Source organism: Phyllostomus hastatus, unplaced genomic scaffold (genome assembly GCF_019186645.2).
Source record: "Phyllostomus hastatus isolate PE091 unplaced genomic scaffold, TTU_PhHast_1.1 phas_contig_65, whole genome shotgun sequence".
Lineage (NCBI taxonomy): Eukaryota > Metazoa > Chordata > Mammalia > Chiroptera > Phyllostomidae > Phyllostomus > Phyllostomus hastatus.
The window spans coordinates 2229064-2246824 of NW_025333932.1; the positions used below are offsets into that span (position 1 = coordinate 2229064).

Consider the following 17761-nt stretch of genomic DNA (forward strand, 5'->3'; position numbering starts at 1 on the left):
GTGGGGACCACATAAGAGGCAACCACGCATTCAAGTTTCTCTCCCTCTCTTTCTCCCTCCCTTCCCCTCTCTCTAAAGATACATAAATAAAATCTTTAAAAGAATGAGGGAAAAAAAGTATGGTAATATACTGATGATAGTATCCTGAAAGAAAATAAGAAAGAGAATTACAAAGAAATATAATTATAGTGGCCTAAACACTCAGATTCTAAACAATTTTACAACTACTTTACCGGAATCCCAGAAGTATCCTGAAATCCTTCTTCACACCTGAGCCATGCTTCTGAGAGGGAAGCAGCTGCCCCCACTGTCCTGAGGCCTGTTCTTCTGAGCTGTAGTGGACCATCTCCTGGAAAGGATGGGTATTCCAGATCCAAATTTCTTTTTCTCTGTAGAGATAATTTGTAAAGAAAAAAAAATCAACTTCATTAAATTGACAATTAACAATACGGCAATCCAGGAATGGCAGCAATGAAGGCATAGTTTAAATTTTATCTTTTTTGTTTAATCTTCATTGTATTTTTTCCATTACCATTTAGTGCCCTTATCACCACCCCTCCTGGCAGCAATCACCACACTGTTGCCCAGGTCCATGAGTCCTTTTTCCTGTTTGCACAATCCGTCCACCCCCTCACTTTTTCCCCTCCCAACTAGCTGTCATCCTGCTGGTTTTTAAATGTCTCTGAATCCCCACATAAAGAAAGAATAATGAGGTAACAAAACCAAAAGTACATGGAAAACAATTACAGCCAATCAAGGAAGTCAAAATACAAATAGGTGAGAATCAACAATCAACCCTCCAAACTCATGCATGGCATCATATCTCAAAGGCAAGAAGCTGAGAGAAGCAAGGGAGCAAAGGAGCACTTGTGTACACAGACATCTGGTGTTCACTAGTGAGTGAAGCAGACCATCTGAGAATGGTACCTCAAAAGGGGTGAGGGCAGGGGCTCCACCCAAGATCCAAGGGGTGAAGAAGTCTAGGACACTTAAAAACCAGTCAGCTAGGACTACCTTCCCAGAAAGGGCCCAGCACTGAGGAGAGAACTGTTAGGAGTGGAATCTGTTCAGCAGTAAAGGATGGAAGAGACAAAACAAAACAAAACAAAACAAAACAAAATGTCCAAATTGAGTGGTGGAAGGGAACAAAGCTAAGAAATATCTAAATAAATAAATAAGAGAACATATTTTTGCAAACTACAAAAACAACAGAAGTTATAAAAGCTATCTTGAACTCTGCCTCCTAAAAATTCAGAAAAACTGTAAAACAAAAATAAGCAATAGAATGGGATCAGAGACAAATCCCGAAGTTATTATTAGAAAGAAACAAAAAAGAGCAAAACAATATCCCCATACAGAAAGAAAGCATATAAAGACATGCCCATCAAACAGAAAAACAAAACAAAACAAACAAAAAAAAACCCTACCTGTAACCTACTACAGTAGGTCTTTGAATAACATGTTAGATTCAATATCATTTCATTATAATGTTGACAGAAAAAAAGATCAACTCCTGGCCTGAGGCCACTGCTAAAGGCTCTCCCCACGACTGTATGGATTTTCTGGGGGCGCTCCGGTTTCTGCCCACATCCTGAAGATGTGCACATGAGCTGAGTGGTGAGTCTGAATGTCCCAGTTTGGGTGACTGTGGGTATATGAGTTTGCCCCTGTGATCGAAGGGTGTTCTGTGCAGAGTGGGTTCCTGCTTGGTGCTCTGAGCTTCAGGGATAGACTCTTGTTTGTTTTCATTAATCTCTCTTAAATTATGTATAGCTTACATTAATTTCAATGTTTAAGATTAGAAGACTTGGGTCTTTATGTGGAAGTTTGGTGATGTTTTCATAACCAGAAATGGGCCACTTGTTTACTCTAATTTATATCAAATAGCCTATGGGAAAACTGGCTTTTATGTGTCATTTTACTTGAAGTTTTTAGGAACCTACTGGCAATGTTAAGTGAGGGTTTACTGTATTTTAAAACAAAGTAAGGTATTCAGATTACTGAAATGTTACCAAACTCAAGGGGTTCGCTGATTGGGCTATTTTATTCAAGAATGGGATGTGGTTGTCATTAGGCAGTTTTATTCACTTGCAGCAAGTAAAGGAGACAGGAAATCCACATCCAAATCTCCCTCTTCCCAAACGGAGGCTTAGCCACTGCTTATATACACTATATGATCAAGTACACATTGATTTCTTCTTTGCAGTTGGCTAATGAAAAATACTGTGCTACATTTTTAACATTTAGTAAGAATAGCATTTAGTAAGAACCATTCAGACCTTGATACTTTTGTCCTATCTAACAAAAGCTCAGAAATGAAATGACAAAACTTAAGAAGTACAATACAATTTTTAAAAAATCACCCCATACTTCCCCATACACTTAAAAAAAATTTGTATGTTAGGATGTATTTGTTTTTTTTGTCTTAATGACTATCTTTGAATACTTTTAATTGTTCTAACAATAATTGGTGTATTTGGATAAAACACACATTACTGCTTAGAGCAATCCTGAAGCAGAATAAAAATGAAGGAAAGCTAAGGTGTCTTGATATTTAGCAACCTTCTGAGTCTTCTTCATGTTAAATTACTTGCCAGTCAGTGGTAGAGCTGGATCAAGATTTTAATTCTAGCATCTAGTCAATAAAATCATGGGCAGAAATTATGCATTAAAAAATCACTTGGAGAAAAACAAAAGGGCTAAATCAGAAGGGACTCAAGAACAAGCAGATATCACAGATAATATATTAAGAGAAACAGAAGGTAATGAGAAGGAAATTTTAAAGTTTACCCTTCAAAGAAGAAAAAAAGGATTAAAGAGAAATAGCGTGATCAAGTCTCTCTTGGGACCCAGCATACAGAAAATAGGAATCCCTGAAGAAGAGAACCAAAGCAATGAGAAAGAACAAATATTAGAAACTACAATTTCAAAAACCTTTACTGAAATTTAAAAAAAAGGAAATTACATATTGAAGCATACCACATTCCAGAAAATATCAACCCAGAAGCAATAAAAAAGATATATTCTAGTAAATAGACTTAAAATAAAAATAACTTCCAAGTGAATAAAAAATACTATCATCAAATGTTGACAGCAATGCTTTATACCAAAAGAAAATAGAATTACATATTTAAGATACTCAAAGGAAGAAAATGTGAGCAAAGGAGTTCATATCCAACAACACTGATAACACTGACTTACGTTGCAAGCATTTTGTTTGTTTTGTTTACAAATGTCTACAACAGACATGTATTCATTTCATAAGTTTTTAAATTTGCATTTTAAGTAATATTTTACATTCGCAGTGGGAATCAAATTAAGGTCCACTACTATGAGTTGATCACCAAATCATAAATAAAACCCCTCGATACCATGTAGATTTAAAAAAAATTCAGTCATGGGACTTCCGGCAAGATGGAGGAACAGGTGGACGCACCGTACCTCCTCACACAACCAAGATTAGAACAACAATAATTTACAACAATAATTTACAGATAGAATAACACCCAGAACCGATAGACGATTTATCTGAATGGAAGTTGGACAGCCAAGAAGTTGAAGTAGACCCGTACATCCAGACTGGCAGAAGAAGACAAGCCGGGCGGGCGCGGGGCTGGCGCGGGTTGGCAGCGCGTGGAGGTTGGGGAAAATTTGGCGCAAAATCGGCGCGACAGCCATCCGGAGCACAAGAACGCGGCGGTGATCCCTGAGTACGCAAGCTGCGGCTGGTGGACCCAGTGAGGCACCGATTGTGGACCACGGCAGAACCCCGCAGCCCAGGAGCCCAGAGAAGGGTCTGAGCCCAGGAGAACAGAACTACCACCATTGTCCCCTCCCGCCCCCGCCCCCGCCCCCACATATAACGTCACAATCTAGCGATGGGGTACCCAGCCCCCGTGAACACCTAAGGCTCCGCCCCCCACCATAACAAGAACGACCAGACTGGGAAAAAAAAAGAGAGACAGGGAAAGACATGTATCCAAAAGAGCAGATCAGTCCCCCAGGACTCATCCTTTGGAGCGACCAGGAAATAGCCAATCAATCAGATGCACAGTTCAAAACACTGGTGATCAGAAAGCTCACGGAATTGGTTGATTTTGGGCGCAATTTAGATGAAAGGATGCAGGTTACCATAAAAGAGATGCAGGAAGACACGCGGAGGAGAGCCAATAGTGAAAGGAAGGAATCTGAGTCTCAAAACAATACAGTGGACCAGAAGGAAGATAGAATCAACCAAGCAGGAAACCATGATGAAATGAGAATTCAAAAAAATCGAGGAAAAGCTTAAGAGCATCCAGGACACCTTTAAACGTTCCAACATCCGAATTATAGGAGTACCAGAATGGGAAGGGGAAAAGCAACAAATTGAGCACGTATTTGAACAAATAATAAAGGAGAACTTCCCCAATCTGGCAAAGGGAACAGTCTTCCAAGAAATCCAAGAAGCTCAAAGAGCCCCAAAGAAGTTGGACCCAAGAAGAAACACACCAAGGCACATCATAATTACATTAGCCAAGGTAAAAAAGAAGGAGAGAATCCTAGAAGCAGCAAGAGATAAGGGGACAGTAACCTACAAAGGAGTTCCCATCAGACTGTCAGCTGATTTCTCCAAAGAGACCTTACAGGCAAGAAGGGGCTGGAAAGAAATATTCCAAGTCATGCAAGACAAGGACCTACATCCCAGATTGCTCTATCCAGCAAAGCTCTCATTTAGAATGGAAGGGAAGATAAAGTGCTTTTCAGATAAGGTCAAGTTAAAGGAGTTCATCATCACCAAGCCCTTATTTTATGAAATGCTAAAGGGACTTATCTAAGAAAAGAAGATAAAGAAAAGACATGTATAGTAAAAGGACAGCAAACTCACAATTATTAACAACCACACCTAAAGCAAAACAAAAGAAACTAAGTAAACAATTAGAACAGGAAGAGAACCACAGAAATGGAGGGCACATGGAGGGCTAGCAGCAGGGAGGTGGGAGGAGGAGAGAGGGGGAAAAGGTATAGAGAATAAGTAGCATAGAATGTAGGTTGAAAATTGATAGGGGGAGGGCAATAATAGTACGGGAAATGTAGAAGCTAAAGAACTCATAAGTATGACACATGGACATGAACTAAAGGGGGGAAACGTGGGTGGGAGAGGGGGTACAGGGTGGAGGGAAGAGAAGGGGGAAATGGGACAACTGTAATAGCATAATCAATAAAGTATATTAAAAAAAAATTCAGTCATGACATAGATGTATTTTAACGTGTAATACCTATAAGCATATTGCTACCGTGTAGGAATTTCTATGGTAGCAGCAGGTCTACGAGAGGCATCTGTAGTTTTTACCTTCTATAAGTGTACAGTTTCCCCTCACAGCTGTGACAAAACTCACTTAGTTATATAAAACAGTACAAATAATGGAAAATATCATTTGGCCTATTTAGAGCTTATATACAATTTTTTTAAACTCCAGACTACTTCTTTAACACATTAAATCAGCCCAGGTCAGCCAACTCTTTTAAAGAAATGGGTGAGTCCAGGGATGGCACAGGGAAGCACAAGATGAGTCTGCAGTACCTCGAACTAGGGAGTAAGAAAATGCTTGAGGAATAATGAGAACGTGTCTGAAGGACACATGAGCCTGACTGAAGGGGCTCTCACTAGCCAAACGTGGGCCATCCCAGCATCAAATTAATAATAGTAAAAGATTTTGACCTGACTAAAATAAAAATGAGTCTATATTGACATAAACAAACAAATGATGGACTTAGAAAATCATCAATGAATGTTAAAACCAGTGGGAGAAAGTTTGATGGTGACAAGGATATTTACATGGTCAAAAAGCATCTCCCCACAAATTATCTATTAACTTCAAAGTTTCTGTGATGAGGACCCAAAAAATTAAAGAAAAGAAGTGCCATCAGGAAAATACAACTATCCTTTATTTCCTTATTATCTTATAAAGAAACAGTCTTTATTTCAGTGGAAAAAGGGTACAGAGAAGTAGAAGAGCTATAATTCAGTCTGAGGAGGCAAAAGGAACTATGAGAGTAAAGGGAGAATCCAAAAATCTCAAAAGGTAAGCAACTGATAAAGGGAGTATTTGTGGTCTCTCTTGGTTATTTAGCAAGAGAAGGGAGAACACAAAGCAAAAAGGGAAAATAAGAATCATAGCACCTGAAGGGACAATGAGGGGGCAAAGGCGGGAGGGAGGAAAGAACTAAAATACTCCCAGCCTTTGAGCAACCAAGAGCCCTAATTTCTCCGTGAGGCTTAAATTTCAACTTATCTGTATCTCCTAACATCAAGCAAGAAGCAACTAACTTTCCTCAAAACTTCCCTTTTTTCACACGTTCAACCTTTGAGTCAATGCTGATTGTCCCCTCTTTATCCTTCAATGTCAGGTACCTAAATCTCATCTTCCTTTTATAAACTTACAACTCAGTCCTTTCCCAATACTATTCCCAATTCTACAACTTTAGTCCATGACCATATCAACCTTTGTCTTAAGAATCCTGAAAGGTCTATGAAACTTATCCAAAATTGCAAAATTAGCTTAGTTGTAGAGCGGAGGTTGGTGCCGAAGTCTTCTGACCAAGGTATTTCCCCATGTTTCTCCATACCTAAAATACCTGCAAAGCTTCTAAACTAGTTCTCCTTTCACTCATTCATCAGATATTAATTACATTATCTAATAATGTACAAGGGATCAAGGCAGGTGAAAGTCCCTAATCTTACAATGTCCACATTATAGGGGAATAAAAGCATAGGTACAAGTAAACGTAATACAAAACTTGAAGTTATAATAATAATACAAAGGAATACAGAAAGTTCATTTACAACTGGGATGATTAGGGAAAAGGAGGAATTGTGATGGACCTTGACAGATGACTAAGTTTTCAATGAGCAAAAATGGAAGAAATGGCATTACTCCAAACCAAGAGCATGAGCAAATACCAAGAGACAAGAAAGTACAATAAGGGAGACTCTGTCCCACAGTGTCTCCCTGCGTTGCAGATGAAATGAGACTACCAAGACAAGATCTGCTTGGGACGAAAAGGTTGACTAATGTCTTAGAGAAGAGCCTTGAGCACCTCTTTCCCTGAGCTTTTATTAGGTTTTGATTGCATAGGAATACAGAGTGTATACCCATAAAGTTCATCAATCAATGTCAGGTAATAATGTTCAAGGACAGGAGATATGGTTGATAGATAACACTCAAAGAACAAAAAGGGCTTATTCTGAGTCAGAGTCTGATAGATAGAGTGACACCAAAGGGCCATAAAACTTTGGGAAACAAACTCATTTTATGCTTGAAGTCTAAACAGCTAACACAAATTAACCTAAAGGTATTCTTAGCAAAGTAGGATTCACAGAACTTCATGCATTCTTTTTCAGGCCTGACTGCCCCGGGGAACTGCCTGAAATAGTATAGGGCTGCACTCCCCTTACCTGGCATTCTTTCAGGCTTGAGTCAGGCCAGGGAAACAAAGTAGCCAAGACAGTAGGAAACTTCCTGTAGTGGAATGAGGACTCAAGCTATAACAAAGCCAAGGGGTGAAGGTCCATTACCCCTATTCTATAGTCCCCTAAGTCCTTCCCTGATGGTCCCTTCACGACTGTGCCTGTCTTAGGTTGTTCCTCCCTCAAGGAATCTTACCTGTCACTGGCTAACCAGTCATCCACCCGGGCCAAGCAGGGGGATATGAGAAAGGGGATAAGTTTTTGTCTCCTTAGCAGCTTAAGGCCTTTCTACTCAGCCTTAGCCATGGGGGGTTACAGCTTCTGAAACCAACCAGGGTGGTTTCCAACAGTACAATACAGTGAAAACAGTAGTTTATTTTACCTAGAAGATAAATAATAAACAAAGTTGAAAAGTTAAGGAATAAGACATGGCCACATTATGGAAGCTGTAAATAACAAGTGATGAGAGCCTGAACAAAAGCAAAATCTGTAGCTGATTATCTGGGAATAAATCCTGGCTTCTTCACTTAATTGCTTATGTGACCTTGGGCAAATTACTTAATTTCTCTGTTGTGCCTCAGTTTCCTCATCCATAAGATGAGACTAATAATAGTACTTATTTCATAGGATTGGTGAAAGAATTAAGTTAATAGAGCACTTAGTACAGGGTAAGTCCAAAGTAAGTTATTATGTAAACAATAATAAGTAAAATGATGCTTAAGCAGAGGAGTAACAATATAATTAAACTGCCCCCTAAGGGAAGGCCATTTCAGAAAATGGAATGGGAGGGAGCATGCTACCTAGTACCACAGAAACACTCCAAGCATGAAATACTTTAGGCCTGACCTAGGGTGACAGAAATTAGAAAAAAATAGGGGGGCAAAACTATTGTAGTAGCCAGCCTCCCAGATGGCTCCCTATGATCCCCACCTCCTGGCATTCACACCCTCTATACTCCTCTCTCACAACCAGGTTGAATTATGTGATGCATAGATTAGGACAGAAGAGCTGTTATGTCACTTCTGAGATTGTTATAAAAAAATACCAGGGCTTCTTTCTTGCTCTTGGGAAAGCTGGGTGCCTTGTTGTAAGCTGCCCTATGAAAGTGACAAGGAGCTGACACCTACCAACAAGCACATGGATGAGCCTGGAAGTGAATCCTCTAGTCTCAGTGACCCTTAATTTGACTGAAACTTGTGGGAGACTCTGAACTAGAATCACCTAATTGAGCCATTGCCAGATTCCTGACACTCAGAAATTGTATAAGAAAATAACATTTGTTTTAAACTGCTTCAGTTTTGAGACAATCCAATACAGCAATAGATAACTAATAAGACTACTGAAAAATTGTTATCTTCAAAACTGATAAAGAGGGCAGATTGAGTATCAAGTCAAAACATTAAGATTTTAAGTCAGGGTCTAAAGTAAGTACCTAGCAGTAAGTTGTTTGATTGCAGTTTAAGTACCTGACATTAAGATTTGATTGCCAAGGCATCCATCTCAGAAGACATCCATTTGAATAAACATATGGCCAGCTATAGGACACAGCTACTTGCAAAACAAGATAAGGAATTAGGTCATCCCACCCACGAGGGTCCCTCTTTCAGAAAGTCCTGACTGATATAGATAACTAACCATCTGAGTGACCCCACTTATCCCTTCTGGTCCCCTAATTCCCTCTCTTTATGCTTAGCCAATAAAGAGTGAACTCTAGGCATCCCACCCTGGGACCCTAATAAAGACAGACCCCAGGTCTGATTGCTCTCCTCCACCTCTCGAGTCACCAACCTCGCTGTGTGGCCCTCGAGTACACAGAGTATCCTGTGTACTCGAGGGCCACTGATGGTTTTTGCTAAAATGTATCCCACAGTCATAAGAACCACAAGGTCCGGTCCAGCCACAACAATGCCTCTAATGGGGGGTCTGCCACAAGTAATATGGGCCTAGGCAAGTACCTTAGGCATTCTGAGCCCAAACTATCACTGTCAATACGCTGAATCAACAAGACACAGAAGGAACTGTTAGGGCCTAGTGTACTAAGGATGAAAGAATGACTTAATGATAACTGAAATTAAACTGATCTCACAGGAAAAGGTCAAATACAGATCCCAAAGACATCTATGCAGCAATGATAGCTAACATCAATGTATGAGATTGCCTAGGACAAACTTGGTAAGTGAGAAAAAACACACAGTCAATAATTAGAACATGACAGGAAGAAAGTAAAGAGTAGTAAATGAGCAGCTGCAAGGCAGGAAGAGAATCAGTACACTAACATTTAGGGTGGTCCAAAATAAACAAATAAATAAAAGCAGGTGGCACATGTGTCAAATGCTGGAGTGACCAAGTAAATAACTTATGCTAGATTTAACAATTTCATATTAGTCCCTTGATTTTCCCCATACATTACTATTTTTGAAATTAGAATATCTTATCAAAATCAGAATCAGCCCTGGCTGGTGTAGCTTAGTGGACTGAGCGCCAGCTGAGAACCAAAGGGTTGCCAGTTCAATTCTCAATCAGGACATATGCCTGGATTGCAGGCCAGGTCCCCAGAAGGGGGCGTGCAAGAGGCAATCACACATTGATATTACTCTCTGTCCTTCCCTTCCCCTCTAAAAATAAATAAAGTCTTAAAAAAATAAAAAACAAGTGATAGACCATTTTATTATTTTAAAAAAGAAATGGGCCCTGGCTAGCGTAGCTCAGTGGATTGAGCGCGGGCTGGGAACCAAAGTGTCCCAGGTTCGATTCCCAGCCAGGGTACATTCCTGGGTTGCAGGCCATAACCCCCAGCAACCACACATTGATGTTTCTCTCTCTCTCTCTCTCTCTCTCCCTCCCTTCCCTCTCTAAAAATAAATAAATAAAATCTTTAAAAAAATAAAAAAAAAAAGAAATGGATAAGTAGGTTTGACATAGGTTTCATTTACTCCCTAAAATCAGTTACAAAAATCAGTCACTGGTAGTGACAAGGAAGTTGAATCAGTATATGTGGACTATTTTTTCAGGAAGGTTCTTTTGGTAAAAGGAAGATGAGTCAAGAAAGCAGGCACTGTATTTGCTTTTTAAAGTTTTTGTTTTAGTACTATGAGACAAGCATATTTATAAGGAAAAAACTTATAAATACCTTTAAAAGGGTACAGGACACATGCCAGGAGAAACACAATTCACGAGGGGAAAAGGTGTGCAGGTATAATATTTTAAATATCATTCGTACAATATTTTCTACACACGTACTCCATGACCACAGTGGCAGATGTTGGTATAACCGACTGGCAGCAATTAACTTCAGACTTTCCTCACTTAAACACGAAGAGAAAGATTCGGAAAAACTTTAGGGGAGAATAGAAAGTTTGGCAACAGGTATTTGCGGGGGTGGGGGGTACGACAGCAGAGCCATCCCAATACCCACCGCTGTCTTGGTGTATTACACGAGAGTCAAAAAGAAAACAAAGAACAACCCGAAACCAGCGAGGGTAAATACACGCTTGTTCCAGATCGAACTCCCATTCACATCCAGTGCCTCACTTCTGTCACCCTTATCGCTGCAACCCCATGCCTTTTCCAGGGAAATGGTTCTTCCCTCCTCAGCTCCAGCAGGCTCCTCTCCCTGACCTCCGCATCCTACCGGGAAGGCATGACTCCCTCAGTCAGCACACCTGGGCAGGAGAGCGACCTTTAGAGCCGCACTCAGCAGCACAGACCCAGTACACGCTCACAGACGCAACTGGCCGCAGCTTTGCCAGGGACCCCCACAAACACAGCACCCATCTTTCGTCCCTAGCAGGCCGGGTCCAGCCACCTGGGCCCCGCGGGCAAGCGGGTGGGGTGGAAGACCAAGCAGGGCGCGCTGGCCCACGAAGCAGCGCGGGCTCCCGACTTCAGCTCACCTTTGCGCCACGAAAGTTACCGCCACCCTGCATTTCCAAGTTCCCAGCTCTTGTGGGCTGGACCTCCCCCAGGACGCTTGCCTCCCAAGGCGCGCCCCACCGCAAGCGGCAATTGGCGGACTAACAGGAGAGAGGCGGGGCTTCTCTGTACTCACCGGCCTCCCAGAGCTGTGCGTCTCAGCGCGCGCTACGATTGGAGGGCATCCTAGCGTAGGGCGGGCTTCTCTGTGGTTCGGTATTTTCTGAGCAGAAATGGGCGGTTACTCAAGCGAGGTTGTGAACCTGGGCGGGAAGGAGCCCTCCAGCGAGGAATTGGGCGGGTCCAGCTTCCTTGCTGGGGGCCTTGGGATCCTGCAGAGCACTCTCTGAGCTGGCCTCACTGTTAGCCGGCGGACTTTTAGTAAGAGAATTGCTGGGCTGGGGCCTTACCCAGGGGTCAGCCTCCAACTGTTGTTTTTCAAGTAAAGATCATATATTGTCTGTTTTGTCAGGCATCAATTGACGTTAAATAAAAATAAAATGAAAACCCGAAGTAGGCTACGAATTTAATAATGAATACTTAAGGAATGTGTTAAACAAAAAATTTGACCCCCCGCGGCTTCAAGTCTTTAAGAAGGGTTTTATTGAGCCAAAAACCCCAAGCAAAAAGACAATATTAAAGAACATGAAAGACAGTATGTCCATTGTCTAGGAGTTCGCAAACATTTTTATAAATCAAGTGGGTGAAGCGGGTAGAAAGACGCAAGTTGTCTGAAAGAATTTACATTGGCTATAGGACCATTGGTCCTAATGTGTCAAAGGAGTGGGAGAAAGTGAAGCCAGGTCAGGTCCGTTTACCCGCACAGAACCCGCCAAAAGAGATGTTCACTCTTGTGGAAAGGCAGTGGACAGCAGTTAGGAAAGCCCATGTGTAAACAAGAAGCACAGGCTCCTGGTGTTCGATGGTGCCTGGCTAAAATAATCTTCGAAAATAGCCACCTGCAAATTAATTTGAAATTTCAACAAACGGAAGGAATGTGAGCAGTCTTTTGTTAGCTGGCCAGCAGCCATTAACGAACAGTTCTCTCTCTCCTTTCCTGGCTGTTGTAATTTAATGTAGAGCTTCTTAGAATTCTCTCCTTGTCAAATGGTTGTAGCTGTTAATAACCAGAGAAAGGACAGTTAATTACCATCTATGGATGGGTGGGGGGAGTAAGTATCCAGAAAAAAAATTCTTAAATTTAAGAGACATCAAAACCACAAAGAGGATTTGTTTTATGACTGGATTTAGGACTCTGTAGGTCTGGGGTGGAACCAGAGAAATTGTATTTCTGACAAGTTCCCAGATGACGATTTTTGCAGCTGGTCTGATAACTCTGAGAACTAAGGGTAGCCACCATTCCTTAGACTCCACAAATGAGTATACTTAAATGTCTCATCACTTTGAGAAATAGATTTAAAACAATATACAATGGGAAGAGGATTTGATGCTGAATAGAAACAGAATTAGGTTACAAATTCTAAGAGAAGTATTCTGTATAAAGTGTCTATTGTAGAAAAAACTAAAACAATGATTTAAACAAGTTGAAAAAGGATCAGGAAAGGATTCTTCATAATATAGCAGAAGTGGAGTTTGGTCTTATGCTTCAAAAGCACTTTTTTGTGCCTCTATAAGAATATTGTTTTGCAATTTGTTCATTTTCAGTCTTTCTCTCCTCCCAAATTCCTATTCTTTTCACCATCATGTGTTTGAGTTCCAGTGCCTAAAGCCACAAATGTTTAGTAAATAATAAAATGTCCACTCTGTAATAGGGAAAAAATAAAAGGAAAACATATTAGCTTAAGGTAGACATTATTGCTAATACTATTACTGTTAACACTTAGAAGAAGATAAAAGAGATTCTAGTTCTAGTTTAGAATTTAGAATATTGGGCTTCTTACTAAGACTACCCAAAAAAGAGAGATTTGCTATTGTTGCCTCAGTTAGCCTTTTTGACACAGATTGACCATCTTACTGTGTCTCTACCTTGGATCTCAATTTTATATGTGCAACTAGGCCTCTAAATGGTGTTCCAGCTATGACCCCATGACTACCTGTCAGAGTGGATCTTTAACCTAAATTTTTCTCTTTCCAGAATAGCTGCTTTTTAGAATTCTCCATCTCTGTAGTGTCAGTGACATCCACCCAGTAGCTCATGCTGAAACCTGAGAATTTTTATAAATATTTTTATCTCCCTTATCATCCCATGTATAAATCTTTTCCACTACCACTACTGCATTCCATGCCACTAATTTCTTTTGCCCAAACTACTCAGTAGCCTCCTACCCAGTATCCCCTAATACACCCTTGCCCCCCAAGCAAGACACACATACAACCTATTTTCCACACAAACATTTTAGTGATGTTTATGCTTTTCATATTAGCCTTCCCTCTAGTTGCCATATGTACCCAGGACATCAAGGTCTCCTGACTCCCTATGTCACACTGATTCATCTAGAGCTATCAAAAATTGTTGCAGCTGCGTGATGGGTACATAAAAGTCTAATATATTATTTCTTCTACTTTTGATAAGTTTTTTAAAAGATTAAGTTGAGATTTTAAAAAAGGAACTAAAAAAAAACCCTGAACTCTACTTAGTTTCCCTGAATATCCAGGGCTGAACCTCCCTGTTCTTCATTTTTACAGACATTATGCTTTGTTGAAGATATTATAATAATCATAATCTAAAAAGTATTATAATTATTTATCATCTGGTCCCACCTCTGTACTGTAAGGTAGTATCATTTCTGTCTTCTTGATCTTTATATACAAAGCACTCCAGTAAATATTTGCTATGAATGAAGGAATGAACTGATAATTATTAAATAGAAATAACTTGCCTGCAGTTGCAGAGCTAGTACATGTTAGGATGAGAACTCATGTGTGACACCAAGGTCCACATTTTCTTCGTTATACCATTTATAACATTATAAGGAATTTTCAATTTAATAATAGACTCAAAAAAGTAAATTTTCTGTAAGAACCATAAGCCTATGCTGGGATGTACTGTTAAATCCTCTCCAGTATTGTTTTATCAACAAATACTCAATGCTGAAGCACCAAGACAACTGGGAAAATCTTTTAAAAATTATTTTCTCATCAAACTTTTTGGCCTAGTTTGTTTTGCAGATATATGTGGGGTTTTTTTTTGGTTTTTTGATTTTTTTTTTGTTCTGCTTACAGTGATTCTAAGAATTCCACAAAGAGGCCATAGAATCTGTGGGGAAGGCAAGAGTCACAATAGGATTTCTATTAACACTATCAGGGTAGCTACTCTTCCATCTGTTCTAAAAATAGCATTTTAGATCTTTCATTTAAAGATCTTCCTTGGGGACAAGTCTTTAAAATTTAATGGTCTATATCCTTTCCTAGCTGCAAATGAGGCAGTTGTCTTGGAGGCAGCATGTATATGGGTCACGTTTTCTTATCCATTCAGCTACCTTATGTCTTTTGGTTGGAGCGTTTAAACCATTTATATTTAAGGTGATTATTGATAGATACGTATTTAATGCTTTTTACTGTTAGAATCTTCCTCTGTTTTTCCCTTTTTCCTTTTCTTTTTCTTAATGCAAGCCCTTTAACATTTGTTGCAGTATGGCTTTGGTGTTAACAAACTCCTTTAGCTTTTTCTTGTCTTAGAAGCTCCTTATTTCTCCTTCGATTTTAAATGATAGCCTTGGTGGGTTTAAAGAAGCCTTAGTTGTAAGTCCTTGCTTTTCATCACCCTGAATATTTCATGCTACTTCCTTCTGGCTTGAAATGCTTCTGTTGAGAAATCAGATGACAGTCTAATTGGTGCTCCCTTATATATAACTACTGCTTTTCTCTTGTGGCTTTTAGTATTCTCTCCTTGTTTTAAGCCTTGTCATTTTAATTATGAAGTGTCTTGGTGTAGGCCTCTTTGGGTCCCTCTTGTTTGGGCCTTTCTGAGCTTCTCAGACTTGTGCATCTTCTTTCTTCATCAGTTTAGGGAGGTTTTCAGTCATTGTTTCTTCAAATAATGTCTTGATCCTTTGCTTACTCTCTTCTCCTTCTAGTACTCCCATGATGCATTTGTTGTTATGTTTCCTGTTGTCCCAAAGGTTTCTTGAGCTCTCCTCATTTTTTAAAAATTCTCTTTTCTTTTTGCTGCTTTTCTTGGGTGTTTTTTTTTTCCTACCTTGTCTTTCTAATCACTGATTCAATCCCCTGCTTCATTTAACCTACTGTTTACTTCTAACAGTGTATTATTTATTTCAGATATTGCATTCTTTATTTATGATGGGCCTTTTTTAATATTTTCTGTGTCTTTTTTCATGCTGTTAAATACCTTATAATCATTACTCAAAGCTCTCTGATAGATTGCTTGCCTCCATTTCATCTAGTTCTTCTTCTGGAGAATTCTCTTGTTCTTTCATTTGGAGGCTTTTTGTCTCCCATTTTGGCTTCCTCTTTGTGTTTGTTTCTATTATTAGGTAGATCTGCAAAGACCCTGGCGTAGACCTATGTCAAACCCTGCCTGTGACAGGCCCTGGCAACCTGTTTGGATGTATCAGCAATCCATAGCATTAAGTTTTCTTTGCTGGGCGTAGGTATGAGTAGAAAAAAAAAAAAACAAACAGGCTGCTCACCAAGACTGGCTTTAACCAGCAGCAGGCCTGGGGGAGGGTCAACTAACCTCTCAGAGCTCTCTGATACCCACCTCTGTTGCAGGTTTTCTGTTAGGCTTAAACAGTAAAAGTCTTCCAGCTGTACTTCTCAGCAGCAGGGTTTAAACTCCACAGAGTGGGGAGGAGTAATTCCTACAGGTAGGGCTATTGCTTCCCCTCAGGCTGATGCCATTAGGAAAGGAGTGCTCTGCCTGAAAAGGATGGTTCCTGCAATACGGTAGCTGATTTTTCAGTTCTTTCCCCAGTGCCACCAGTCCCAGTCTCTCTTCACACATCTCTAGCCCTCTGTGGCCTTCCTCTGCTGGAGCCCAGGGTAAGTGGCTGCAAACAGAATTTTGTGCATTGGCCCCTTAAGAGGCTCTCTGCATCTCCAGCCATCTCTCCTTAGTGGACAGAAATCCTGCTGCTTTTCACAGTCATTATGTTATTTGGGTCCCTTTCCTGGTTCTGATGTTGTAGGCTGGGGAGCCCAGCTTGGGGTTTAGAACCCATACTTCTCATGAGGAATCCCCAAGCTACTGAAATATCCCTCTGAAACTTCAGCTACCACCTGTGGGTGCCCAGCCAGCACTCTTGTGCTTCTTCCATGCTCCCTTCCATTCTCATGGTGGTGAAGTGATTTCTTCTGTTTGTTCATGGTAATAAGGCTTCTCTCAAGCTTGTGTTCAGTTGATTATTCACAACAATTTTTCTAAAATTTAGGTGTAATTCCAGTTTGGTCCTGGGAGGAGGTTAGTGTAGTTTTCACTTATTCCTCTGCCATGTTGGGTCCTATATGAGATTGATTTCTAATTTCAAAGCATTGTGGTTGGAGAATATACTTGGTATGACTTCCATTTTTTAAATTTGTTAAGGCTAGTTTGTGTTCCAATACATGGTCTATCATTGAGAATATTTTTTATGCATAAGATAAGAATGTGTAATTTGGGATTCTGGGATGAAAACCTCTGTAAATTTTTTGTATGTCAATTTGGTCTAATGTGTCATTTAAGGTCAGTATTTTTTTACTGATTTTTTTGTTTGGATGATGTTAATAGCTGCTTTCTATTTTTTGGTGCTCCCTGATTGGGTGTATACATATTGGGAAGTGTTATGCCTTTTTGATATAATATGCCCTTTATCACTATAAAATATCCATCTTTGCTCTTGTGATTTTTTTGTCTTGAAATCTCTATCATCAGATAAAGCATGGCTATACCTGATTTTCTTTGGATGTCATTTGCTTGAAGAATCTTTTTTTCAAGTCCTCACCCAAAGACATGACTATTGATTTTAGAGAAGGGGGAAGGGAGGAAGAAATAGAGGGGGAGAAACATGAATATGAGAGAGAAACCTCAATAGATTGCCTTTAGTAAATGCTCCAAACAGGGACTGAACCCACGTCCTAGGTATGTGCCTTGACCAGGAATTGAACTCGTGAACCTCCAGTTTGTGGGATGACACCCAACCAGATAAGCCACACCATCCACGGCAGGAATCATTTTTTATCCTTTCATTTTGAGTCTATATTTGTCTTTGCAGCTTAACATATATTTGGGTTATGTTTTTTTATCAAATCTGTTACTCCATGCAATTTTATTGGTAAATTCAATTTATTTATATTTAGGGAAATTATTGATGTATAAGAATTTCCCATAGCCACTTTATCTTTTGTTTTCTGGTAGATTTGTGTCACCATTTTTTCTTGTGTTTTTTTTTGTATTGTTTTATTTTAATGGTATTTTGTAATTTTCCCTTCTGTTTCCTCTTGTTT

General features: G+C 39.9%; 1 protein-coding gene across 3 annotated transcripts in view; it reads right to left on the reverse strand.

The window, feature by feature from the left end:
• Nucleotides 1-11444, reverse strand: part of SPIDR (scaffold protein involved in DNA repair) — a 388722-nt gene extending 377278 nt beyond the window's left edge. For all 3 annotated transcript variants that reach the window (XM_045849422.1, XM_045849423.1, XM_045849421.1), the window contains exons 1-2: nucleotides 11341-11444; nucleotides 234-389 (exon numbers count right to left, since the gene is read on the reverse strand). In XM_045849422.1, coding sequence (XP_045705378.1) covers nucleotides 234-389; nucleotides 11341-11373 — 189 coding nt within the window. In that variant the 5' untranslated portion in view covers nucleotides 11374-11444. The remainder of the gene's footprint in view (nucleotides 1-233; nucleotides 390-11340) is intronic.
• Between the last annotated feature and the right edge of the window lie 6317 nt (nucleotides 11445-17761).